Source organism: Haliaeetus leucocephalus, unplaced genomic scaffold (assembly GCF_000737465.1).
Source record: "Haliaeetus leucocephalus isolate CR32 unplaced genomic scaffold, Haliaeetus_leucocephalus-4.0 Scaffold340, whole genome shotgun sequence".
NCBI lineage: Eukaryota > Metazoa > Chordata > Aves > Accipitriformes > Accipitridae > Haliaeetus > Haliaeetus leucocephalus.
In genome coordinates, this window is record NW_010972776.1 from 8,593,178 (window position 1) to 8,621,144 (window position 27,967).

At 38.7% G+C, this 27,967-nt stretch overlaps 2 protein-coding genes across 2 annotated transcripts; both read right to left on the reverse strand.

Moving 5' to 3' along the window:
* Positions 1-1,481: 1,481 nt before the first annotated feature.
* On the reverse strand, positions 1,482-12,081 carry VGLL1 (vestigial-like family member 1). The gene is made up of 7 exons (XM_010572463.1): positions 11,986-12,081; positions 10,449-10,566; positions 7,752-7,815; positions 6,695-6,924; positions 5,699-6,115; positions 3,505-3,564; positions 1,482-2,824 (listed from the first exon to the last, which is right to left on the reverse strand). Exons 4-7 carry the CDS (start codon positions 6,903-6,905, stop codon positions 2,784-2,786), a joined length of 729 nt encoding a protein of 242 aa, XP_010570765.1. The 5' UTR covers positions 6,906-6,924; positions 7,752-7,815; positions 10,449-10,566; positions 11,986-12,081; the 3' UTR covers positions 1,482-2,783.
* Positions 12,082-12,200: 119 nt separating this feature from the next.
* HTATSF1 (HIV-1 Tat specific factor 1) lies at positions 12,201-27,961 on the reverse strand. The gene is made up of 9 exons (XM_010572464.1): positions 27,737-27,961; positions 23,688-23,892; positions 23,318-23,365; positions 21,967-22,121; positions 20,750-20,913; positions 19,003-19,102; positions 17,803-17,892; positions 17,171-17,308; positions 12,201-16,786 (listed from the first exon to the last, which is right to left on the reverse strand). The coding sequence occupies exons 1-9, from the start codon at positions 27,902-27,904 to the stop codon at positions 16,502-16,504; spliced, it is 1,353 nt and encodes a 450-aa protein (XP_010570766.1). The 5' UTR covers positions 27,905-27,961; the 3' UTR covers positions 12,201-16,501.
* Between the last annotated feature and the right edge of the window lie 6 nt (positions 27,962-27,967).

A 27,967-nucleotide genomic window follows, 5' to 3' on the forward strand; every position in this document is an offset into this window, starting at 1 on the left:
TGTTGAAACGGGTACATCCCACATCCCTTCTCCTCCCGTCACCACCATGATTGCTGCATTCAGAGAAGGAACTGAAAATAACCGTGGGAAGTACCAGATGGCAGCTGCTGAATTCAGCACCCTGTCTGCCAAGTCCTTCTGAGCAAAAGAGCGCACGTACTGAATGGGAATGAAGATGCCGCCATCTGAGCATGACAGCAGCATGGCAGCATCAGGAACGCAGCGCTAGCCTGAGTGGAGAAACAAGAAACACTCCACTCTGGACAAACAATATCGAGAGAAATATATATGTATATATTTATTTTAGATATATAGTATATACACGTATATATAAAAGCCTACCTAATGTAGGGAACCGCTGTGAAATGTTCAAACCTCTATTCATATGAAATCATTAAAGGCAGATTGCACTGATGGGTTAACCATGTTTATTGCAGAAGAAAAGTGAGATGCCTATAAACCCAGGCACGCTCCGGTGCATGTTGCTGCAGTGGTGCAAGACAAAACGCCAGAACCTCTGTGCCCCAACCCTCTACCCCAAAGTCATCATTCTTCTAACAGCCAGGGAAGAGAGCAAGCACCCGTACGCCCAGCGTGGAGCCCAGCACTTGCTCCCTTTTCCCAGGTCAGCCACACAGCTGGACGACAAAGACGCAGCATTGCCAAACCTCACAGCAATGGTTCAAAGCATTACCATGTCAAGGCAGAATCACTGATGCCTTGTGTCCTTGCACTAAGTGACATACATTTAAAAACAAGGAGTTTTCCCCCCACCCCCATGCTGTCCAACTCCACTTGGTTGATTCACCAGAAACACAGGTTTTAAGTCACCTTGAATATTTCCAGCTGACACACGCACAGGACCAACCAAGCAGCACTACATTTTAAGAGCATTTAAATATACTGTTATGTGTCTTTTCAGACCTTGGAGAGAAATTATTTAAGCATTTTCCTTTAGGAGGGATGACAGAGGGAGACAAAAATAATATTTCACTATTTTGAAGCAATAACCAAAATTACAATAGACACTAGTAAGACAGATGTATGGAGTACAGCTTGGAAGTCTTTGCTTCGTCCCATAGAGGAAATCAGATTATCTTACCACGTAGCCCTAAAAATCAGGGAATTAAGTGATTTGGCACGACAGAAGAAAACTACTTGGAGATGTATTCCTAAACTTAAAAGGTAAGAAAGGTAATTTTGTAGAAATATTAAAAACAAGTGATTTTTCCATGCTCATCTATACAGGGAGACAGGATGTTGGTCTACCTTTTATTAATTTAGTTAAAATAGTTCCCCTCGCATGTGATCTCAGGTTGGTCTAGCTCATATATATGCTAGAGCAAACTTGTATGATACAAATGGGATTTTTAAAATTTTTCTTTTTAAATCAGTACCATAAATATCTAAAGTTGCTGAACTCAAATTATTTATAAAATTACACAAGGTGTAACTGAAGTAGACCAGTGGCAGCACAGATACCTGGTGTAAACAGATCCACAAACACTTACACCAGCTAAGAATTTGTCCTATAAATCACAAGCTCTAGTATCTCAAAGGTCAAATTTCTTTAAGCAACTGTGTAGAGTTGTCAGAAAAAGTTAATTGTGCTCCTTTATGTTAAATTAATGTATAGCTAACGAAGAAGGAAAAAATAAACCCAAATCTTTTTTATCCTTAGGATTTACAATAAAGGCTAAGCAGTCTCTCTTACTGCAGGGATTACATGCACAAATCTAAACACCAGTCACATGAAGTTTTACTCCCAGTAGCTTCAGCAAACATATTTGCCAAGGGCGAGTGGTGAAGCAAGGGGAGGATCTGAACGTGCAGTATCGATGCACAGTTCATGGCTGCCACTTTTGCTGCACGGAAGAGCATCGAGACAGACCACCCCCCCATTCCGCTGCTCTGAGGTCTGTGGGATGCAGCTACCACAAAGAGATTGATTTTTGCTTGTTCAGGTGGCCAAGCCCTTCAAGGTCAATAATTTAAAATTCAACCCCACAGGGTTTATTTAGAAGAACCTTTTACACCTGCAGAGAGACTGGGAAAATAGACCATTCCCACCTCCAGCTTTTTATTCAACGGCATTTTAATTACATCCAATGAGGATCCAGATTTCCTCCCAGATCTAGTGTTAATTCACTGTTTTCTAGAGGATGATTATACATTATGAGCAGGCAAAATAGAGCCTTTGGGCATATGCATATTATATAGTTTCTGAAGAATGTCCCTGTGAATTGCAAGTATGGTTACAAATTACTGTACTTCCAAAACATGATAATGTGTTTTGCTGACCTGTGGTTTTCTTGAAGTCTCTTGCCCATGGTCTAGGACTATTTTAAACAATATGGAGATATCAAATCAGCTAAGAAGCTGCAGCACTGAATTTATGCTAACTGCATCCCTGCACTTATCTGTTATCAACTGCATTGATAAGAATTGTGCTTCTTATCAAGAGAAGGTAAATGAATAAACACAGAAAGATTAAAAAGTGCTAAAAGTCCTTTCAAGAGGGCTACATGAAAAGCCTTAAGTTGACAATATTTCTTCACAACAAACATACTGTCAGGTTTAATACCATAGCTATTAGAAATTATTTACTGAATAGAAAAAGATGATTTTTCATTCCCCAGATAGCAAATAGTACATGTATTCTTCCAACTGAGAGAAAAAGCACAGAATAGCTGCAGTTCATTTCTTCTTGATTCACAGTTGCAAATAATAAAAGTTCACAGCAAGAACTTTCTCTTTCAGAACAAAGTAGAAACATCCAGTTGCTAAAAGTACAAATCTCGTCTTCTGTCATGAATCTGAATACCTGTAAGACACAGCAGTATCAGGACAGTCAAACAGCATAGTCCACGCAATCTCTTAGGATGTTGTGCAAAAAAAATTGCACCTTTGGGTCTGATGCAAGAGGGCCCTTACTAGAATAACCAGAATGACCCATCCAAAGTATCCCCAAAATATTGCACATCAAAGAACCAACATCAGGGTATGACACAGTCTCAAGAGGCTAATAAAAATATGGAAGCCTGAATGCTTTGGGAATAATTTCTTAGAACAACTCTCCAAGCAGTGTGGTGGGTTTGCTGGTGAAAACTGCAGTAATGCTAACACACAGCTCCAACAGGGACCTCAGCCTGAAGCCAGGTGCTTGAGATACAAAGCAAGGGGTGTCCTGCCTTTCTGGGATCTGAAACGTGGACAGCCAGTGCAAAACAGGCATTGTGAAGTGGCAGGCTGATGGTATAACCACAAAAACTAAGGTAGATGGAGTTAGAAAATCATGTATCTCATTTTAATAGAATGTTTTCCCTCTTCTCTGTTAATGTAGCTATGGGAGATGGTGTCTATATCTGGGGGAAAAAGCAAGCTTTTGAAATACAGTCAGGAAGCAAGCAAGGAAGCATCTTTAATTCTGCATGCGTAAATAAGGCAGCTGTCCTTCACAGGTGAGTATTAATTTGTTCCAAACCTGCTGGTTTCATTACTCACCTGCAGTGGCATGGCTTACACTGGGATTTTCTGAGCCTTGGTAAGAGCTTGCTCTTCTCTCTTAAAAAAAAAAAAATACTGGAGATGAGCAGAGATTCAACACAGAGCTAAAAGCAGACAGTAGTTCCTAAAGAAACCTTGTGCTTTTGCAGCCCAGCCTATAGCACAGGTGCTGGGGAGCTCTGTGCTGTCTGGCACAGCAATATACACTTCCATAAATATAAATATCAGCTGTTCTTAAACATGACACAGCGCAACAAGAAGTATATTTAACAGATAGAGCCAAGAAACAGGGACTCCCACAGCCAGACTAGATGCACACATCCTAGGGACTTGCCAAAGATTCCCTGTGAACCTGGGCCAGCCATTTCTTATCTGTTCTTTTTGGGTTGCTTGATAAGCACATGTACAGCGTTACACACATGTGGTGTTATGAGGCTCCCTGAATATTCAGAAAGGCCCTGTAAACATCCTGAAAGAAAAGGCTTTGATTTGTGATGGCTGGGGAGCACCAAGCTGTTTAATTTCCTTTTCAATTTTCCCCCCACTCATTTTCTTTCTGAAATTCTCAACAAAAGTCCACTGTTGTCAGCACTGCCTCCCTTTTTCGATTCCAAGACTAGTTTCATGAAACATCTCCTTTTTTGGAGGAGTTGGTTCTTTGGGTTCCCAAGCCTTGATAGGCTCACATTGCCCCCTTGGGGGAAGAGGGCACCTAACCTTGTTCTTAAATTAAACCCTAGAAGTCCAGACAGTGTCTTTAAAGTAATTAGACTGTCACTTACTAGCTGCAAAAAGTCTAGGGTGCATGCCTGTGTAACACATACATACAGCCTCAGCTAAATCTAACTATGTATCATGAGCAGAAAGTTTGTATTCCAGCCAAAGACACACACACTCTCCCTTTTCCATGCACAGACACACACAGGCATTAGACACTCTAGCAGGACTAAGGTAGCAACACACCCACAGCTGGGGTCCTCATAACAACAGAGCTTCTGTATAGCCTCAAAAGAGGAACTGTGGATAAGACTGCCTGTAGATATAAACGGTAGTTTTAGCCCACGTTCTGCCGTATTTTTGCCAATGCAGATTAGAAACCAGGTAACCAGTAGGTATTTCACAGCTGGTTATTTTTCAAAACCTAAGACTCAGGATCACTTCTTCACATGCCTGGTCTTTTTTATCTAGAAGCACCAGGTAGGACATGCTGTATTTTTCCAGCGACTCCCTAAACATTTCACAACCCTTTTTCTTGGAGACCAGTGCCAAGCTGACTATCTGGGTAACGCCTAGGAACAGCAATGCAGGCATACCCTAACAGGGCACCAGGGCTCTGGCCAGGAAGCTTGATCTCAGAGAGCTTCTCAAAGGCAGAAATTACTCACAAGGGAGCAATTTTATCCAGCTGACCTAGATGCTGTAGGAACATAAGCTCCTGGGAAACAGACTTCAGCCACCAGCCACCTTTCTTCTGTGCGCTAGTAGTACCTAGGATTGGGATTCCTACTAATTGTTAATAATAAGTAAGTAACAATCATCACTTCTGCGTGAATTGCATTAGTTCTGGGAAATCTACTGCAAAACACAAACACAGCCTTTGACATACAGGGCAGCAGTGCTTCGTGGCAGGCAGCAATTAGCTGGCAGACAAGGCAAGGCCAGCCCGCCAGCCCCTTTACCCTAGTCCTTCCAGCTACAGACAGAGACTGGGGAGGGAGAGAAATCCCTGGCCATTCTGGTAAGGGCTGCAGTTTCACATCCTGTATTCAGAATATCACTAACGCCCTACGCAGTAAGTTCGGTTGCTCAGGGCTCTTACCTGGCCACTCCTTTCTTGTCATAATACAGGAGCATCCACTACACACAGTGCCACCCTACCTGCTACCTATAAGGTAGAGATCCTGATAGCACTGTGGATAATGCTTATATTCACTTAAAGTATCTCCCTAATGTGAGCCAGAAGGCAAAATATTATGCAAGTGGGCAGTGCGTATTTTTGATTAAGCCGTACTATATAGCTACTCAACCCCAAGTAGCACAGTACACAGCATGGGTTAACTATTGAAAAAAATTCCTATGAGCTGGGCTGGAGATGGCTCCAGCTTGCAAACCGTAGGAACAGACTGTATTATTTTTGTCTCTTTACATAAGATGCTATCAAAGAATAAAGTGATAATAAATATCTCCTTACCTCCCCCAGGAGCTGAACTTTGACTTATATTTTGTAACCTAGCAGGTCCAGTCATACAAGCAGGACTTGAGTGTTGCTTCATGGTACATTCTTGCATGGATGTTAGGCACCTTTCCTGCTGCAGAAGACCAAGAAGAGAACCGTATTTCCTGTCAGAGATCGGTTCATCTACCGCATGCAGGTCAGGCAAGGCATGATGATATACCGAACTGGTAAGACTGTGAGTCCCAATCGAAGGGAAGGGCCATAAATCTGCAGGTTGAGTTGGTTGACTCCGCAGAGTTGATGACTGGTATTGGCCTGCCATACCAGCAGCAGAAAAATTCAGACCAGAATTTGACATGCTTGTAGCTGAAGATGACGGATATGGTTTGGAGCAATGTGAAGAGAAATTCCACTGATGGGGAGACATGCTATCTACTTAAAAAGAGAAAGAAAGCATCTGAAGTCTCGTAAATTCTTACTTTTTTCCAAGGCAAATTCCAATGGACTTCTAAGGGAATGCTACCAGATTGCATATTCATTTTTAAAGAAATAGATATTCACTTTAGTGCTGCTTATCTTAAAAATCAACAACAAATTCATACTAAAAGCAGATTAAACCAACACCACCAATACTTTCAAATAAATATTACATGTGTTTTCTTACAGCCCACTAGCATAGGCAGGGTTTTAACAATTGCAAGCTTAGACAAATATATTCCTGCAAAGACAACAAATTAAGTCATAATGTGCTTAATGCATCTGACAGTGATGGAGGCTCTTGGCTGGAAAATGAGGACCCAGTCCCGCCAACAGAGAGCTTGGGAAGGACCCCAGCAAGCACAGGTTTTTACCCAGGAAGTCCCAGCTACATAATCCAGGGCTTTGCAAGCACAATTTTCTTGCTTTCCATTTGCACACACTTCCAAATTGCAGCACGCTGCATCTTAAATTTGTTAGTGAAAGCTAGTCACCCCTGTCTAACACCACGCTCACACGTGGAAAGCCGCTCACCGTTCTTCAGGACAACAGTCTCACTCTTGTGCTTTGTGCTTAGGTCTTGTGGGTTCTTGGCACTGCTTAGAGCTCTAGAAAAATGTTCGTCTACCACGCTGTTAATATCCCCTTGGAAATACGTAAATACAACACTCTGAGACCCCCATTCTGTTTTCACAGGTTCTTTGCTTTTACACGGCTTTGGAGAGAGCTTCCTTGTTTCTTCCATTTTCAATAACCAACAGCCCCTGCCAAAACAAGAACAACAGACCAGTCAAAGAAATACTATTCAACTTAAAGTCCACAGTCAGTAGTGAGCCCGCCTTCTTCCTGAAACTGGTAGTGCCACAAGAACCATTACTAGTAAGATTAGATTTTTTATCTGGGTTTCTGCTTCTTCCATGCACCTTTTCTTTACTGATTTCCTTACTATATACTTCTAATAGGAAATACTTGAAGTATAAATCAAAAGGAGAAACCTTTCAATAAATATGTACCACATTTTTCAGAATTTTGATGGGGGTGCATTTTTCCCAATCGGACAAATTGAGTCCAATTAGTCTTTAACTCATTCAATGCAGTTATCTTTTGCTGGTCAGCTCTAAGCCTGATATAGCTGTACAATGTGCAACTTTACTAAGGCATACTGCGTCTTGAAAGCAGCGAATGGCTTAGAGATGCAGAGGGCCTGATGGCTACCAACCTTGTATAAGTTACCTGTCAATGCCATAGCATTGGCTCTATTGAAGAATAACATCAGTACGTCTATCCACCAGCTGTTATTTCTCACGCTGCCTTCATCCATCTTTATAACTCTGGGCTTAGGATCTAGCACTGTGCAAATATACCCTGAGGATGGAAGTGTGCTAACAGAACTGAAGCACTTCAGACAATACAGAGGTGGCATTATCCCTGGATGAAGCTCAGGGTGAACTTACCAAAATGCTTTGTCCAATTCTGGTTTTTGCATTGTTCAAAAAAACCATACTGACAGAGTGAAAAAAAAAATTAAAGAAAAAATACTCATTGGAGCTTCAAATAATAACAACTTTAGATACAGTAGAGTTTGAAGTACCTTGATCACTGTCAGCACAGACCTCCACAAGGAAAAGACTTCTGAGAGTAATTAGTTGCTTCACCTGTTAGAAAAAGACACTCAGATTAAATTATTGGAAATTCAAATTATGGCAATTCAAGTAAAAGAACCCACCAAACAAAAAGCCCTTTTTGTTTGCAACAACTTACCTAGGAACGTGGTGGGTCTGCCAGTTGCTTAAAACTTTGGTAGCAAAACTGCTAAAACACACACTGGAGCTCAACCAGAAGTTATGGATTTAAGGCAGGAATTACTCTAAAATAGTTTGCAGGAAGTCAACAGAAGACTGTAAGACTCCTTTTTGTTCTCCTTAAAAATCTCTGCTACCAGATATGGTAAGAGTAGGACAAGGAACGTCACTGCTTGCCCTGGAGAAGGATCGTTTTTATGCATTTGTGCAGTTTCTGGCCGCAGGGGAGCTAATTCTACAACCAGAGCTCATATGTTCTACTGTAATCAAAATCATATTTAGCAATGCTCAAGCTATGCATGCAGTGAGAAGTGCCTGCTGTTTCTATTCAATTTTCCAGTCTCACTGGAACAGCTCATCACACCGCATAGCATAATTGATTTACCTTGCTAGCAAAAAGGCGGCCGCTATTTTTCAGAGACTGGGGAAACCTTCGGCCAATAGCCAGTTTTATCACGCAAAACCTAATGAATCATTAGATTTGTGTTTCCATCCAACTAGCCCTGCAATACACAGTGTTGCTTAATCTATTCCGATACATTTATCGGATTTCTTTTCTAACCATAAACCCCCCAGTCCTCAGTACCTTCCTAACAAGCATTGCACTCATCTGTGTGTGGAAGGGTATTCTGAAATATCTGCAAAGGCTGCCTCCAAATGGTCTCTCAGTGTTTCTTACGCATGAAAAGACTGTTCAGGCTGTAAAGCCAACTATTCAGACATTAAGAAAAATGAGGATTAAGGTTATCCAGCCATAATCCATTCCCTTTTTAATCTCAAGCCTTCACCTACAAACTTCTTGTCCATGTTTATCATTTGCTTCTATGTCTAGTTTTGCTTGTTAGCTCTACTTCCCCCATATTGTCTGTTCATTTCTCCCCCTCTTCATGATCCCTTGCTCAGCTAGCCCTAGTCCCCTGTCATCAACTACCAATTTATGTTCAAACTCAAGAGTTCCTCAGTCCTCATCTTAGGATTTCTATTGCTTTGCCCTTCTTGCATCCTTTCCCCAACTCCAACCTCTGGTCCACCTGAACATAGTGGTGGGGATGGGACAAATACAGGTTGGTCACCAGTTAGGAAAGCAAGGGGATACTCCATAGCAGTCGTCTGATGGAGAAGACAATCTTTCAGAACTTTCAAGCTGACCAAACTTTCCCAAACACAGAAAACTTAAACCAAAAAACCTTCCTCCTGATTTACAGGCACCTTCCCAAGGCCCATGAGGGGAGCAGGAACTAGCACAACCCAGCCAAACAACTTCAAGCACAGGAAGAGACACTATTTTTTCCCAGTTTTGTTTCAGAAAGCAACCCACTGTTTAGGTTAAGAAACTTTCTGGTTGCTCAGCTGGAGGCCAACGCTTGCCATGGAAAATTCCAACCCAAGCGGTGAAAGCTTGGCAAAGTCATCAGCAACCATATGGCCCGAAAAAGGACTACATCAGGCCATCTCAACAGCAAGCAGCAAACCAGCTCTTCCTACACTGCTCTACCACCACACATAAACGTACAATTTAAAAAGCATTAGCTCTGGCCCAGAGGTCTATTTTTCCTGTTCCTCACTCAGTGCAAGCCAGCCACTGCGTCTTTGTACCACTTTATTAACATGCTCGACTTGCTTGTGACATTAATTGTAAGCTCTTTTAGCACCATTTATTTAGTGGTGTGTAGCAGCTGTCACGCTTCTGTGAATTGTGACCACAGTAGTTACAATATTAGAAAAACAATACATTTTTTAAAAGAAAGAATGGTAATTTTTCTTTTTTTTTTTTCCTCATTTCCCCCAAAAACCTCTTGTGCTTTCCCACAAGTAGTCGTAAGAAGGCTGGATATAACCTAGGTTATATCTCAGTCCCCTTAGTGAACCATATGCACATAAGAGGAATCTAATGTCCCAAGAGTCAGGACTTAAGATTTGGAGCACTGTGGTCTTCATTACCTGAACTTCCCATTCTTCCATCTTCCAGCAGGAAGTCTGCAAAAAAAGGCAGAAATCCTTCCGATCTGTGTCTGCCACTAACTGCTGTCAAACTATAGTAGAAGAACTGGAGCTCACGATGAAATGGACTCAGCTCACCTCACACTACTCTCAGAATGGGTTAATTATGGCAAAATAGTGCAAGTAATTGTCCAAGTTATTTATCCTTCAGGTGGACAAGGATGCAAGGTCAACACAGGCTTAAGAGACGTGGTTGTTGACAGCTCACCACAAGTGACAATACTGTACAGTATTTTTCACATCCCCTACCCTTGCTAGTAGTATTAATTTCCCATCACTGTAGCATCAGACAGGGAACCCTCTGTTCTCTAGTTCATGCAGCCCAAACTAGTTTTAAAAATAAATAAAATAAAAAAATTCCACTGCCCAACTCTTAAGCAATAATTTAACAAGCAGGAATTCTCTTTCCTCAAGTAGCTTTCAAATGAGGGAACATCTGAGAAAGTCAGTGAACATACATTGAAATTATCGTTGAATTCTCCTACCTTAACGCAATGTCACGAATGGTGTCACACCAGTAAGATTTTCCAGATGTGGGACGGTCATGCTGTGTCCAGCAGTTTGGGATCCTTGCCCCGGCAGGCTATGTGCACTCCGCAATGACTGCAGGAAGAGACAAGCAATGTTCATGAACTCCCTACATGCTTTCTAGCCTCTAGCTGCGAGTGAACTAGGCGTTTCCTTCAGCCTATCTGCTAAGAATGCATGAAATGCACTCCAACAAGTCAACCAGGTTAGGAGGTTTCAGGAATGAGGAAAATAGGATTGTAAGTAGGGGGTTTTTTATGCCAAAGTGTACACAATAAAGAAGACAGCGTCTCGACTTCGGAAGAGTTTAGTGAAAGATGATAAACAAGTTATGGCAGAGAACCAAACTTGGCCAGGGTCAGAAAGGGCTTTCCTATGCCAGGTTATAACATATTCAGCATTAAGTGTGTAACTACAAACATCTGCAAGAAGGAAAAGATCACCTGTCTCCATCCCAGATAAGCTGGATACCCAATTTCTCTCTCTTCTTCACTGGATCTGTTTAAATGACTACAGAAATCTTCAGAAAATAAAAACATCATTCTTGTTCTGTAAGGGCTGTAGCAAGAAACAGGTAGTTTGGGTTTGTTTTTTTTTTTAGTAAATTTACCAAAATTACCAAATTGCAGCCATTCCAGAAATGCTGAATCAGGGTCAAATTCACCAGTCACTGCTGGAATAATACACTGGGCAACTAGAGTCACCAAACTGGTGACATGAAGTCTTTTATGCAGTAGCTTAAGAGTTTGTTCACACACCCAGAAAGTAGGAGAGCACAGTCCAATTCTCTCTGCCTAAATACGTATGAATCCGCCCTCTGCCATCTCCCAGAACAACTTAACTACCAGGCTGTAAGATTTCCCAGGATGGTGCTTAGTCTTTTATTGACACACTCTTTGCATAAACACATTTTCATTGTGAGACAGACTGGATTCCAGTTTATCAGCAGGGCAAGTGCCAACATCTCAATCATTTGTTCTTCTACCCCCTTTTCTAAACTCTTTCATATAGCAGCGACTTAATCTGCTAAATCTTTTCAAGACCTCATTCAAGAATTTCCTCTTAGGTTGGCAGTTAAAGGACTCGTAAGGTTGTTAGATGGCACCAGTTTAAAGCTCCTACGTGAACACCCCAAAGAACTACTGGGTAAAAATGGGATTATCATCCCTATTCCTTTGCAGTTTATGAATTGAAACAACTGATTTCCAGCGCTTTTTAAGCATTCAAAATGTTAAGCTTTAAAAAAAAAAAAAAAAACAAAAAACCCACACAAAAAAACTTAATTTCTGAGAATAAAAATTGCAATTCTGCTTGTCCTTAACAAACAACAGCCCCCCCCCCCCCAATTACAACTATGGTGTCTGCAGTCATTCCTCCAGCTCCTTTTATCTTCATACAGGGTCCACTAACAGAAGCAGCCAGAATGAAGTCTGAGACAAAACCCACAAAGAGGGAACAAACACCACATCCCACTATCCCACTGCAAACACTTACAGTTCTAGCAACATGACTACTGGACTCCAGTTGGAAAACGCTGGCATGTTAACACATAGGCTTTATAAGTCACTGGGCACCAAATGCTACAGTATCTTTTACTGAGGAAAAAAGTAAGACAAATGCATTATCTTGACACTAATCAGAAAAGACTTGTTTTGTTCACGAGTTTGTTTATTAAAAAGGTAGTATAAAACACAACCCCTTTAAGAAACAAAATTGAAGACAAACCAAGGGATTCTCAGATGCTGTCACAGGTCTAGATATTATTCAAATGTTTGGTTTTTTTTTTTAAATGTTGGGTTTTCTAAAGGATAGATGAAAACAATCAATTTAACTTATCGAAAGAAAATAACCTGTCAGAAAAATTCCGAGTCAACTTACTGAAAAGTTTAATCTAACAATATACTTTCATATTACAGAATGAGCAAAAAACAATTTGCTGCAAAAGATTTCATAATTCTATAAACATTTTACAGAACTTTCAGAGTATTCTGACAGTAAGACTTCAAGCCTTGTATAATGAGCACTAAAATACACACAAGTCAAATCAACACAAGTACACAACTTACATAATTCATTTATCATACTGCAGTATGTTTCCTCAAATTCAGAAATAAAAATAAGAATTTAAAATCCAATTAAAGTCTAGAGGTATGGTTTGTTTTGGGTTTTTTAAGAATTTGATTAGGTTATCAGTTCAAGAAGTCAGGGTATGGATACCGATTTCACTGGAAAATCTAAAGGCAAGTTTGGGTTTCTATGAAGCATCCAATACCTTTAAGTTTTCTTAAGTGAATTAAGCTAAGTATTTGTAACTGTAAATAGATTAACCCTAACTGAATAATGTCTAGGACATGTTTTAGCTAAAATGCACTGCATTTAACATACTAATGATTTTAAGTGAATTGCAATCCTTATACAAAATGTAAGTTGTACGAGCGACTGAAATTCAATTAAAAAAAGTAATTAAAAAAAGTCAGCAGGAGAAACAGATAAACATTTTGATGCAAAATGAAACTAATTCTCTCTTTACAGCTGTATATGAACATTCGAGAACCTGCTACAACTTACGTGCCTTTTCTTTTGGGGCTTTTTGTTTCCAGATGTCTACCTTGGCCATGCTCCTCAAACCATGTAATCTCTGATGAATACTTCTAACCCTGTACAATTACCTTGCCAGCAAACCACTAAATAGCATTTGATTGTAAAGCAAACTACCAACATATCTTGAAGCTAAGCAACTGATTTTGTATTGCGTGGTTAAGAAAGTGATTATCTATGCCGAATTATGCTGAAGTACCAATTAGTTAATACTGTTTCCCTGCTGTTATATTTAAGAGTTTTCACATCCATTTTGTCACACCGAGCGAATTAATAGAAACAGATATTTCTCTAGTTCAAAACTGAGCAACAATGATTATCCACAAAGTGTTTCAACCTGCTGCCAGTTATTGTTTTCATAACATACAGAGGGAAGGAGACTGCTTTTCTTAAAATGAACCTCTCACCAAAAGCCTAGGGATGAAGGAACATGCAGTATACTGGAACACTGGAATGGAACCTAAGAAAAAGCACTTTTAATTAAAAGAACAAATATAGTGAAAATTGCATTGGGGTTTTAACTTCTTACCAATTTATTTATGATGATGCTCAGTCAGAAAAAAATGTAAGTTTAAAAAGCAACTCAGCTTGTTCAGCTTCAGGTTTATTAAAATTTGGTATTAAACCATTACTGCTCTATACTATAAGATTTTCATAATCATACTTCAAAATAGGAATTTTAACTTTCATGAAAAAATTTAATTTATGTTCAGATTAATTTATAAAAATTTGCATCATTTAAAAAAGGAAAACATCAAAAGAATTCGGTCTCAATTAAAATCTGCTGAAAAGAAAGTCACAGCTGCATTAACCTCTCCATAGACTATTAAATGCCTCAATAACTCAATGAATAGTTTATAAAAATATATTTTTACATTTTACTGGGGAATAACAGAGGTAGACAAAAGGAAAATACCAGTTTGAGTGTAATGCCGCACTTCAGAACAACATATTTTCATGGAAAAACAGCTTTTATTTTTGTAAGAATCCTAGTTAATAGGAAAGCCAGGAAAGCATTTGGTCTCAGTCTTTGTCGGTGCTCTGCTTCAGCATGAAGTCTAGAGGAAAAGGTGAAAAGACTAACATCATGTTTGACTTTTGAAGCAAGCCAATCAAATTTGTACATCAATTGGAGAGAGGAAGGTTACTGCACATATAATGATTCTTTATTTTTCAAAGTCTTTTTTTCAAACACTAACACTAACCTTAATTTTTATGTTTGATACCATGATAAGGCTTCATAGAACTGTACAATATTTATACATTTGTCAATAGTTTCCCTATATCAGTTGCAATTCCACAGTAAAACAGGTGATTTAACTGTGTAGAGTGTTATATGACTAGGCTCTCAAAAAATAAAAGCTAACAAAACACAATAGTCTAACAGATCTAAAGCCTGGAGTCTAGAAGCTGGAAGAAAAAAAAAAAAAAAGAGGAGCACTGAAAGCAATACCCACCACACTAAATTACACTCTTCATATGCAAAATCTTCCAGCCCTCAAAGGTTTGTGGTGCTTATTACCAATAAAAATAACTAAGCAGAACAAACACAACCCAGAGATGTAATCTGAATATGCCACTACGTGTAGCTACAAACCAGGCAGTATTTCAGATTCCCTGAATTGTTCAAACACCTGTTTCGCTGAAGTGTACAATTCAAAAACTTGTGAAGATGAGAAAATTATCTTAGCTGGCAAGAGTTACAGCTCTTCTTTGTAATGCAACTCAAAACTGGAAATTTGTTATGCCAGCTTATAACGAGCCCCCAGACTTTTAAACCCAGAATCCAAATATCATCTCTGTTGTAAGACCAGGTATTTTGTCACAAAAAGATATCGGTTATAACCACAGTGGCAAGTGTTAACTTAGATGCTCTGGTTGGCATAGCCACCCATGCATATTGATTACATATTAAAAAAAACAAAACAAAACAAAAAAACCCAAACAAACTTATGAGTACCATATAGGCTTCTGGAAAAAATATAGATGGTAATGTCAGACCACAAAGTTTGAAAATACCAATTTTCAGAGTATTCTGAATACTTCAGGATGGAAATATAAGAATTAGCATCTATGGTTTCTTGCAATCTGATATGAATTAAAAAGTTCATAAAATCCTCCTTACAAATGTGCACTAGTAACCATCCGTATGAACAGTGTGCTATGAATTTAGCACCATATTTTAATTGTTTAGTGACTAAACCCATATTCTTCTATACTTAGGAATCAAAATAATGGGATTCTAAATTAAGAATGACTATGCCCAGAACATCTCCCCCTAAGTTATTTTTGAAAGCCTGCCACTTATTAAGATATCTAAAGCTAGAATGTCTCCTAAATCCCTGCTTTTGGAAATACTTCTAAGAGGGCTAGCATTGGCTTTTTTCATACAAAAGAGTATTATTTGAAAGCATATTTTCACGTATTCTAACTTTTGCACAACAAATGTAGTTCAAGTTGCCAAAAGCCTTTAAATTTTATGAAATATGTGAGATCCTCCCCACTTTGAAGAGCACGTAGGGCTAAACTAAAATGTTGACAAGAACTCACATTCATCATTCTAACAAGTTAAACAAAAACTTTTACTCTAATATTAAAGCAAAAACTAAACAAAGCCAACACATCAGTCAAAAGCCTATTTTGCATACCTACTGCATACAGACCATGAGAGTTTAAGGTCAGTCTTATCTAATTATGGCCTAGAATGTGTGTGCTCATGCATTTCTAGTCTCCTTGACATAATTCCAGCCTCAACAGAAGATCTAAGCATCAACAGAAGATCTAAACAGGGGAAGAAAAAAATAATTTACTGAATGCTGTGATTTAATAATCTGTCTTCACCCAGTTTGCCTTATGCTGGCTATGGCAATGTTATTTGTTTTCCACTTCCTTAAAGTTTGCCACTTGGTACTACTCTTAACATTTGCTACTTAATGCATAGCAACACTTTATACATATCACAGCATCTGTTCCATAAAACGAGCCAAGTACTCAGGACAAGAATAATTTTTAAGGATACTGAGTTCCAAGTGGTACAGGAAAATTAACAGTAAAATCCACCAATCTTGTAATAGCTTTGCATTACTTAAGTTACATATAGTTACATAAACATAAGGGTTGGAAGATATTTCACACTTACATAGTGAAACACTGACAAGCATAGTTAGAACAAAAGAAGCCTGATGAGTTTTACTGCATTCTTGGCAACTTGAGTTACTTTACCTGAACAGCCAATTAATACAAACTTTTAGAACCTCATTAAATACTGCTATTAATGAAAACTTTAAAGCACACAGTTGATGACATTCTAATATGCATATATTCATATGAATATTGTCTGCAGTCACCCTGAAGAAAGGGATAAACTCAAACATCACCCTAAAAACCATGCTTTCACAAAGCATTAAAGATGTTATGTATCTGCTTCAACATCACTGCCTGCAAGGCTGCTGTCTGTAGATGGAGCACCGTCTTCATTAATGCCCTCACCATTATTCTCCCTCTTATGGGCTTCATCATTTACATCCTCCTTAGATGTGTCATTAACTTTTGAAGGCTGTCTGCCTTCAGGCAGTTTAACGCTACTTGTTGCAGAATCTGAATCAGATGTAGTTTGCTGCTCCTTTGCATCAGGATCCTCTAAAAATGATCCCCACACTTTAAGCCTTTCTTCCCTTTCTCTTGCAGTCTCCTCCACCTATTAAAGATATGTTTATACACATTACAAAAGTCATACTTGTAAAAATGAATATTTACACAGATAAAGTTATACAAACATTTATATTGCAGTAATATCTCAAGACTTCTATAGGCCCTGTGGACTGTGAACTAATGATCTGTATATCCAGTGGCTAATCCTCTAAGTTGACATCTCCAACACACAATTTTTAACATCGAACAGGTTCTTTAAATTTTTTGCTAAATTTTTTGGAGACATCCTAGCAGTTTTTGAAGAGAAGCAAGATAGGGCATGAACACGCAGGGGGAGGGTACGGGGATAGGAACACCAAGCACTTCTCAAATTAAAACAGATTTACAGTTTGGAAGAAATATTTGATAAAATAGGACCATGAAAGGCTACCTGATAATCCGTTACACCATCCCATGTTTCAGCACTGAGCTGACGGCCACCAAACCACCTTCCATTTAGAGTTAGCTTGCAGAGATCAGCTTCTGTTGCTTCTTTAAATGACACAGAAGCCACGCCATCGGGGTGTCGCTGTAAGGAAAGACAACTTTCATTTAATAGTTTTCAAAATAGTGTTTTTATTCCAACACCTTTTAGATTGTGTTATAAAATCAATCAGGATATAGCTCCATCCTGATCATACACAATCATGTTTGAAAAATTCAGTTTGCAAGTTTACACATTTTATTCTATGGGTACACAGAACAGACTTTTTGAACACAGAAAACAAACGTTTCAGCTAGTTTAGCTACAAATAAACGTACTTATAAACTTTCAAACTTGTGACGTATCCAAGTTATCAGGAAGAGTTAGAGTTTGTCTTCATATAGCCTGGTATAGATAGGTGCTTAGAAATTAATTTCCAAAACAGTTAATTTTAAAATACTGAAAGACTAGGTCAAGTTTCTATGAAATAAACACAAGAAACCAAATAAATGCTCCACTAATATTTAAAGAATCCTGAATGTTTTGCACATTTACACATTACATCAATTCTGCCAACACAACATGTAAAAAATACCTACATCAAATATGAGAACCTTCTTTACTTGACCAAACTTTTCACACTCTGTCCGCAGATCTTCTCTGATCTCATTTAGCACTAAGGGATCCTCCTGCAATGCAATCACATAGGATAAACTAAAAAGAAGCCCTTACTTCTCCCAGTGTTATTTTTGCTCAATCACCAATGGAACACATCTGCTGGTCTATTAAAAGTTCATAAATTAAGTGTTTTATGCTGCATTTTCAAAGCCACTTGGGAGTCGGTAGACAGCCCTTACTTGAATTTAATAAATACTACTTATTAACAAGGCTATTTTGTGCTGGTTTCTCCATTCTAACGTAGTTAGTTGTCCTGGTTTCAGCTGGGATAGAGTTAACTGTCTTCCTAGTAGCTGGTACAGTGCTATGTTTTGAGTTCAGTATGTGAAGAATGTCGATAACACTGATGTTTTCAGTTGTTGTTTTCAGTTGTTGCTAAGTAGTGTTTAGACTAAAGTCAAGGATTTTTCAGCTTCTCATGCCCAGCCAGCGAGTAAGCTGGAGGGGCACAAGAAGTTGGCACAGGACAGAGCCAGGGCAGCTGACCCAAATTGGCCAACAGGGTATTCCATACCATGTGATGTCACATCTAGTAAAGGAACTGGGGGTGGGGAACTGCCGCTCGGGGACTAGCTGGGTGTCGATCGGCGGGTGGTGAGCAATTGCACTGTGCATCACTTGTACATTCCAATCCTTTTATTATTGCTGTTGTCATTTTATTAGTGTTATCGTTATCATTATTTGTTTCTTCTTTTCTGTTCTATTAAACTGTTCTTATCTCAACCCACGGGTTTTGCTTCTTTTCCCGATTTTCTCCCCCATCCCACTGGGTAGGGGCAGGGGGGAGTGAGCGAGCGGCTGCGTGGTGCTTAGTTGCTGGCTGGGGTTAAACCATGACATTAGTTTACTCCTCCTTCCATTCCAAAAAGGGATACTTTCAGGATACACACAGTGAAAAAGGCCAATTTGAAAAATACATTTTTACCAATATCTTTCTTGCTTTTTGGAAATAGATGAATGAATTTTAAGCAGATGCTTGGCACAGGAAAAAGCCCTGCCCAGAGAGTAAATTTAATTTTGCTGTCATCGTCTTAGAATTTTACTAAAATTCTTATGGCAGAAAGTTCAGACAATGTTAACTGTAACAGCGCAATCTACAGCAGCAAACTGCACCTTCCTACCTCAAAGTCCTTTGGGTGAAACATATTCCTGATAATAACGATGCGCTCATGTCGCATTCGAGTTGCGCCATCTTTCTTCTCAGGCCTCCAATCCAGCTGTCTAATGAAATGAAGCAACAGTAAGAAGAAATTGTTGCGGCTCTCTTCAGTTTCTACAAGTATTTGTTGAAAAAAAATCATTAATTCGGCATTTCTTGCAATCCATCAACTAAAACACGTATTTTGACACAAAGAGTTAAGTTATTCTTCTAAAAAATGCAGTCATCACCCAGTTTTACTACTACTTCTACAAAGCAGTTGAGGTTTTAAGGTACTTAAATGGTCATAGAGGGAATATAAATTATTTTCAAAATCAAAGCATTTTCTTAAACACTGAAAAATTAATCTTTAAGTTTTAATTCCTTCCTAATATCAGCTCAGATACAGGAACCAGCTGCTGCCAAGTATAATAAAAATGTCAATATTTTGCCATTTTTTCCTAACTTATTTCGTAAAAAAAGGAGATCCACTATTCCGTTTGGTTAAATTTAACCGCTTTATTTAAACAAGCATGCAACACCTTGAGTCTTACACAAGCATTGCTGCAAGATGTATTTTGTTCCACAGTGTACAGAGCCACTGCCACAACATAGCAATGTAACTCAGGGCATCTGTTCTAATGACTTTGCCTTCTCACAAAAAATGTTACTTCTCATAGAAATGCCTACTTCATATCCTACTACCAAAAAAGAACACATTCACTTACACTGTAAAATCTCAAAATCTTGTATTTGGGGGGGACGACCTTGTTTAAGTTCCTTCTTGTACCTGCTACTTTAACTGAAGAAAACTTGGATTTCCAATGGAGGTAGTTTTGCAAATAAATTATGCTCTTCAACTCAAAAGGAACACCTATTGAGGTCAGTTTATTCACAGAAACTGCTGTCAAATGCAATTTCATTACTTTCATACTTCTCTCTCCACACTGGAGATTTCTTACAGAAAGAACTGGCACTGTATCATTGATGCTGATACATTTCAAGCTACTTTTGTTTGTAACTGATAAGGTATCAGGTAGCCTTTGCTCCCTCCGCATTACTATTTAAAATGTTTAGTGGAATGCTGCTTCCATGAAAATATTAAGTCCTATATACTCAAACTTCTTTCTTCTTTAATCTGCATCTTCCTGGTTCCAAAATGCAGAAAAACAATTTTTAAGTGACAAAACCAATGAATCTAGGTACAATTAAAAAAACCAGTATATTTTATACCAGAGAGAGATGTCTGGGGGAATCTACAGAGATATTTTAGTATTTGGTCCTATGGAAGCTAGCATCTCTTGCCCTTTGCAACTAGCAAAGTATGGTACAAACAACATGTGGACAGCCAGAGTGTTATTACCTTATAAAAGTAAGCCTAGATATCATGACAGGACTTGCACGCTCTCACACACAGAGAATGAAGAAAAAAAAAAAAAAAAAAAAAAAAAAGTCTTTCCTCTCCCCAGAGTTGTAATATTTTCTGCTATATCTGAAAGGACCTTGGTTCCCTATGTATTATTTTAATGTGTCAATCACAAAGAAGTTAATTATGTCAACATTTAATTTAGGAGTTCTTCCCCTCCAAATGTGTATTATTTAAGCTATTTCACTGTCAGGTAAGACTTCAATTTTTGCGTAACTCTTAGAATTGCATTTGAAAGAAAGCAGTGCTTTACTAATAGCACTCAGAATTCAAACAATATTTTACTGAAATAAAAAATACAAACTTCTGCTGTTGAGACAACTTCTTCTTGTAGTCTTTACATTTCTTCTTCTTCTTGCTTGCATCATACTCCCCCTTCAGTTGAAACTTTGCAACTTCAACATGCAATTTATAGCCTCTAATTTCTGCCTCATCCAGAAGTCTCAATGCAAGTTGAACTGATTCTCTCTATTTGAAGATAAAACAGAGCACAAGCTTTAAAGCACATGGTACAGTCAAATCATCCCAATAACATTTAATTAAGAATATTGTGCTAAGAATCAATTCCCTTTCACAGAAAACCATAATGCCATATCTCTTCCAAGTCTCTTGACACACAGCTGGCAATGCTTTCTTAATCAAAACCCAGTATTTCTTCACCACTGAAGATTAATGCTCCCAAAAAGCAATGGCATACACTTCATTCAAGTATGTCATAGAAACTAATACACAATGGTCAAGTAAGCTGATGAATTTAAAAGCAAGAATCAAAAAAATTCAGGGGGCTGGTTTTCTATAAAGCTTGTATCACTTTTCCAAGAACAGCAGATGTTGAGGCTCTTAAGCAATTTTTAACATTTTCCTAAAAGTCCTTTAGAGTGGAGACTGTCTTTATACTTTTGCACTAAACAGCCCTAACTACCAAAATTACAAAACTAGTATAGACTACAAGGCAGTTGATTTAGTACTGCCTGGTGCTTCTTGCAGAATTAAAGCAGATTGCACTTGCAAGCACTAACTTTGCAAATGATTCACAAGTGAAACACATGAAGGAAATAGTACTGCAGCCTGAACTTTTATAGGTTAATATAGAAGACAAGAACAGTTCTGAATCTAACCAGTTCTCAACTAAAAGCTGGAAATACAGGACTACAGTATGTTCCTTCCCATCTCATTATTTTTCTATTCTTGGACACACTGTGGCATATTTTCAAAGAAAAAGGTGAAGAGGTCCCCCATTTTACCCCATAATCACTGGCAGCCAAGACAGAAAGAAACATGTAGAGACATGTTCACTAGGTATTATGGACATTTTCAGGGGGAGGGTGGAGGTGGATAAGAGGAACCAAATGAGGTGCACAAGCAGGTAAGGGGGTGTTTCTGGAATAAATCTTTAAAACAGACACCTAAATTCTAAGTTATACTTTAGATATTTCAATAATCTTCTGAATAGGATTCTGAAAACAGTGGCCACAAGTATCTTCAATGGGAAGGAAAACTGTGTTTCAGTGCACCACTGACCTTTAGATAGCAACAGAGGCCATCTCCTTTAAGATTTCCTTCCTTATCTTTATACAGTTTGATTTTGTGTTCTTCTGTCTGAGGATCTCGCATGATGATACCACATTTTGACATGACTTGTATAAATTCATCTTTTGTAATGTCTGGAGGTAAACCTGCAAAATAAATTAAAACAGAAGGCTTAAGTATGTTCAATTTTTTTTTAACCTCATTAGAACAAAAAACCCACAGTGTTTCTTTAAATGAAACATATCAAACTTAAGGATGAAATTTTACATACATCATAACAAACCACTGCCCTTGGGACCAATATTTTTGACACTTCCTTTTAAACTTTACTTCATACCAATATTTTGAAAATCCTTTTTGCTTTTTAATAGGTATAACACACAGCAACATCTTTGCACTTCCTAATATGCAGACCTAGAGCTTTAGTGCTACACTTGATACCAACATTGCAGTGGACACAATGGCCTATGCAGATGTTAACTATCCTGCTGAAGTTTTAAGTGCCACTGCACCTCTAGGGATTGGAGACAAAAAAAAAACCCCCAACCTATAAACAGGCGACTATCTCTCCACCCACAAATTTGACAAAAAAAGCAACTGATAATGTATGGAGTTTTTAAAGTCTGAATTTTGAATTGAGGACAAGAAAAAAAAAACAAAATTGAGGAGAAAGTTATGTGAATGTTCCATGCTAGTTTGGCCTGGATGAAGATTTTTGAGAATTCAAGTGTGTGCATTTCTGTCACTGCTCAGAACCACTAAATGTACCTTTGTATATGCACCTAAAGATAACACCCCGACATCCAAAACAGGTAGAGAAATACCATAATAAATGCATAGATAGTTTCATTTGAGCTTCCCCATTACTTGCTCATTCTATTCCCGGCTTTTTTTTTTGTACTTACTGTTTCCTCTCTTTCTTATCTAAGAATTTAATTATGTATTTATAAAATCAAATAAAAATTGAAGATTAAACTATTAAGTGATGTGTATAATCAATGCACTACCTTATTATAAACTTGTTCTCATTATCCTATTCCTTAGGAGCTCGCAGAAATTGTTTTTCTTGGCTGTAGCTTACTTAAAAAAAAAAAACTTAGTGACTTGGCTGACAGCTCACAGAATATCACATTTAAAACATAAAAGCATGGAATATGCCCCTTATGTTACTTTCCCACATCTGCAATTTAAAGGTCAGAAAGACATTATGCAGTCAGGAACATACTGTTAAGCAGCTTGCAAGTGTCAGACTGAATAGATAATATTCGAAGTCAGCGAGACACATAACACGTTTCTTTTACCATCTTCAGCTCAAAGTAGATAAATAAACGGTATCACTTACCAGTCACATAAACATTTGTGTTTCTGTCTTCTTCAACATGAAACCATCCTAAAAACAAGAGTTTTAATGCAGTTATGCCAATATATTAAACATGGGAACATACACTGATGTTCACATTCCATCAGATTTCTAAGAATTTTTGCTTGCTCACGGGAAAAAGCTCTGAACATGCCTTAATTTGCTTTTTTTTCCACGTTGTATATGGACTTAGGAGGATACCTATGAAGTACCATACAATTTTAAAACCATTCCGGCAATTTTCAGAACAACCCATACCTTTGCTGTACATGGTAACACTGAACAATTGCCAGTTTCCACTCAGTACTATAGAGGTTGCAGCCTACACAGAGGGAAACCCTTTGTCACTTACCTGGCTCAAGCTTCCGTTTCTCCGCTTTTTGTTTTGGATCTGTTTGTTGTGGTCCTTTCTCATTTGCTGATGGCTGTGTTCCTGATGTCTTAGAACTTATTGGTTGCTTACTTTCAGTTGCTGTGCCAGAAGCAGATGAACTGTCCGTATCATCTGCATGGAAGCCATAGTTGGCATGATACGTTGCCAGGAAATCTTCTGTTATCTGAAAGGAAATTAGGAAAATTAATCCAAGATTTTGGGAACTACAAATTCAGGTTTGAAAGTGTTCTAATGTTAGTTAGATGATGGTCATTTTCTAATCCAGCAACACAGAAAATAACAGTATTTACAAAGATGACTGAAAAACGGTTTTAAAAGCCATACACACAACAAGAACGATCAGTTCAGACATTACCTGAACTATATTAACATACTAATTCCATACAGCACAAGAAGTTTTTAAACAAACTTTTCACAAGTTCTGCCTTTTTTCAAGCAAAACTTTCTGCTTTCCACGTAAATTGGATTTGCCTGAAGGACAGAAACTAAGCGCTCCTGACTGTGTTGAAGAGATAAAGTGACACTGAAGGTAAGCCAACAACTTATCCACAGATGGTAAATGGCTGACATTTGTAGGCATCTGCCTTTTCACAGAAACATTTTCAGAGATGACATATATTTGTGTTGATAGACAATAAATATTGCACTTAGACAGAGATGTATCTTAGCACACTGTTTATAAGGCCGTACACTCTACTTTATAATCCTACTAATAGATAAATAATTAGCTTGCTCTTTCCTAGAAAGAGACTATATTTGGGTAAAATATAAGATTGGCTACTATATTTTAGAGACCAGAACAACAAAAAAAACCAACCTATAAATTACACCCAGTATTTCCAGCCAGGTAAATTTTAATAATAGCCACTAGCAATAACATGCAAAGAGATAATACATCATAGCTGATTTTGCTAGCATCACTGCACTATGAAGTATTTTCTGAAGTTACACACTCTGAAATTATTTATTTCCAAAACTACGCCTTAACCTTTGAAAATTTTATCTCTGACCTGTGCTGCACTTGCTTCATCTGTATTCAAAAGGGTACCTAACTTAATGTCATTAAGCTATTGTAAGAGAGCAGCAAAACAGACAGTAGTAAGTGCCAATGATAATAATGCAATCTTTTATCTTTCATAGTGATTTGAAGCTTGATGTTTCAACTCTAACCCTTTATTATGACAAATCAAAAATGCAGAATTGACAGCAACAGGCTTATCATGAATAACGCAAGATGCTGTGGAACGCCATATAACTTCAAAGTTTAGCACGAAATAGCTCCTACACTAAACAAGATCTGCAACACACCTCAATCAGGAATGTAAGTGGCTGTTTTTACAGACATGACATAACACAATGTCAAGAGAAAGGAAGACTACAACCACCTTTAGCGAAGAAAAGGAGACTCTGTTCTAATCAGGTTCATTATATTTGACACTAGCAATCTTATCAAATCCTTAGTTTCACAGTTGATGAAATCCAGGGAATTAAGAAGCTTTTAAACTTTCTGGTGAACAATATTACTCTTTTTCATCAGAGAACTTACTGATAATTCAGTGATTAAACCTGCAACAACTAGCCACCTTCCTGCAGCAGTATTATTTTTCAACTTCAGGGGGAACCACATTCTCATGTAAATCTAATTTTATTCTTAGCAAATTACCTACCACAGAATGTGAAATTTTGCCAGTCAATAACAAAGACTTTTTTTCCCTAATATGCTATCATCCTACCATATATACCATTACAACTACTCCAATTTAAAATGTGTTTTTGCAAGCATAAAGGAATTTATACAAGTATAAAGGCTTTTACTGGAACTTATACCATGCCTGCATGGAAAACAAGCACTCACAGAATTTTTTACTTGGGGCTTCAATTCAGTTCTGGTGGAGAACATCACAGAAAGAGATCAGTTCTACCTCCACGCCCAGACAGTTGTACAGTTTGGGGCAATGAAGCTTATAGGAAAAGAAATACAATACTTCAGGACATGCTAGCATGTAATTAACTACTGGTCACACTGAAATGGAAAGGAATAGATTAACCAAATGAAGAACAGAAACCCTATGCTTACAGAAGACATCCATCTGTTTTTTCATAGCAAGTGATGAAGGAAGGCAGATGAATTCAACATGCGATTTTGTGCTATGTCTGTGAAGGACTACAAAAAGTTGGTATCCATCAACATAGTACTATGGAAATAAAAATCATTAAATAATCCACAAGGTTGCAATCACTTTTATTAAATATTTGACTGTCTCCAATTTTTTCTGAGGCATGTTGACAGTTAAGATCATTAACTTTTCGCACTGCTTTGAAATATGCTTTAGTAGAAGTTCAGCAGACACTCTATTCCCAAAGTAGAGTAGCAGTGCAATAGTAGTCTGTAGATGACAGTTACTTAGACCAGTCAGAATATTTTAATCTTTTGTCAGAGAACAGAGATAAGGAATTTTATTACTGCTCATAGAGTGGAGAAAGAACTACAACTTCTGGCTCCTGTGGTCTCTTAAATCTATTTTGCTACAACATTCTGTTGAATAATCATCAGCAAAATGAAGTAACCCGAGATATTATGGTATCTAGCGTGGTGACCTATCTATGACACATAGCGCTTCATGATGATTCTTTACCAACTTCTACTATACATAATATTTACTAATGAACTTTGCTGTTCCTGTCTAATCTGTCCAACCCTTAATGTTATCTCCTCTCCAACACAGAAACTTGAGATAAGAAAGGCATTTAGGAAAGACCAATGCTCCTCAGAAGGAGAGGTAAATTTAAAAAAAGAGGTGAGAAAGAGGGGAAGGAACAGTGAGAAAAAACAAGAACCCTGTTAAAAGTTACTGTGCTTACTGGATATAGCACTCCACAGGGAGCCAGGGATACTCAGTTCTCCACTGCTCCACTTTGTGACTCTGGATTTTTCACATGTTTTCACCCCTCCGTAAGCCATCTGCTACATGGACACTTTACTAGGTTTACACACATATAAACTTGGCACTACAGGCTTCATTCTCACTCAGATTCTCTGAATTGCAATGAATTCAGAGTCAGAAATAAGAACTGGCACATTACATTTATCAAGCATATGCTACAAAATGTCTAAATACTTCTAAATTAAGTAATTGCCCTCATTCACTGTTCTATAGCAACAAAACTACTATTTCACTTGCAGATCAGCAACTGGCTCAACACATTAAATCTATGTCCTCTCTCACCTTGAAGAACCATGTTGTTATAGCGAGTTCATTTTTTATACTTTAAGTATTTAATAAAAAAAGCCAAGGTGAAAAACTGTAATCCATTCTGTGGAAGGCCTCTAAGTCAATACATTTAATTTTCAAGTGCATTTCCAAGATCTAGGGAGAGGGAACAAGACATCTTTACACGTGTTCTTTTCCGATAATAGTAAAAGAAGGATATATACTACTCCATTTTCATCTAGACCTCTTAACAGACTAGATCACTTCTTCACTGCCAACAGAAAGACAACACACAGCGACTGTGATAAAGAAACCTAAACATGTCAAAGGCAGCACCGATTCGCTAAGATCCACAAATACAACTGTGACTTCATGCCAGGCCCGAGCAGTTCTACAGATTCACAGCCAAGGAGAAAAGCCAACCCACAGCTCTTCGCAACAAAAGAGCAGAAAGCAGCCGGTAAGGTTACAGATGGAGACAACGCCAGCTGCCGTGGTTTCGCCTGTAAAAAAGAGCGTTTCAGTACTACAGAGACTTTGCAGCAGACATCTATTTGGCCGAATCCAGACAAGCCAGACACCTCCGTGGCGAAGAGGCCCAACACCAACTGCTCTTCATTCTCGCCCTTCCTCGGGGAAACTTCGGCACGCCACGGGGGAAAGAGCCGCCCCCCGAGGCTCCCCCACGGAGGGCCGCGGCCAGGCGAGGAGGCCGCTCCTCACAACGGGAAAGGGGACACCGGGCGGGCCCGGCCGCCCGCCGCCAGGTAGCGCCGAGGCCCGCCCCGCACCCACCTTGGGGAACCAGGCCTTCTTCTCCCGGTCCCACTCGTAGGCGGCCCCATCGGCCGGGTCCACGTAGGTGAAGGGGTCGGACTCGCCCTCACCGCCGGGCTCGGCCTCGTACTGCTGTTGGAGCTGCAGCTGCCGGTAGAACTCCTCGTTCCCGTCCTCACCGCTCATCCTGGCCCGTTCGGCGGGCCTGGGCGGGGTGGGGTGGGGGAGACGCCCGCACCGGGCCTAGGC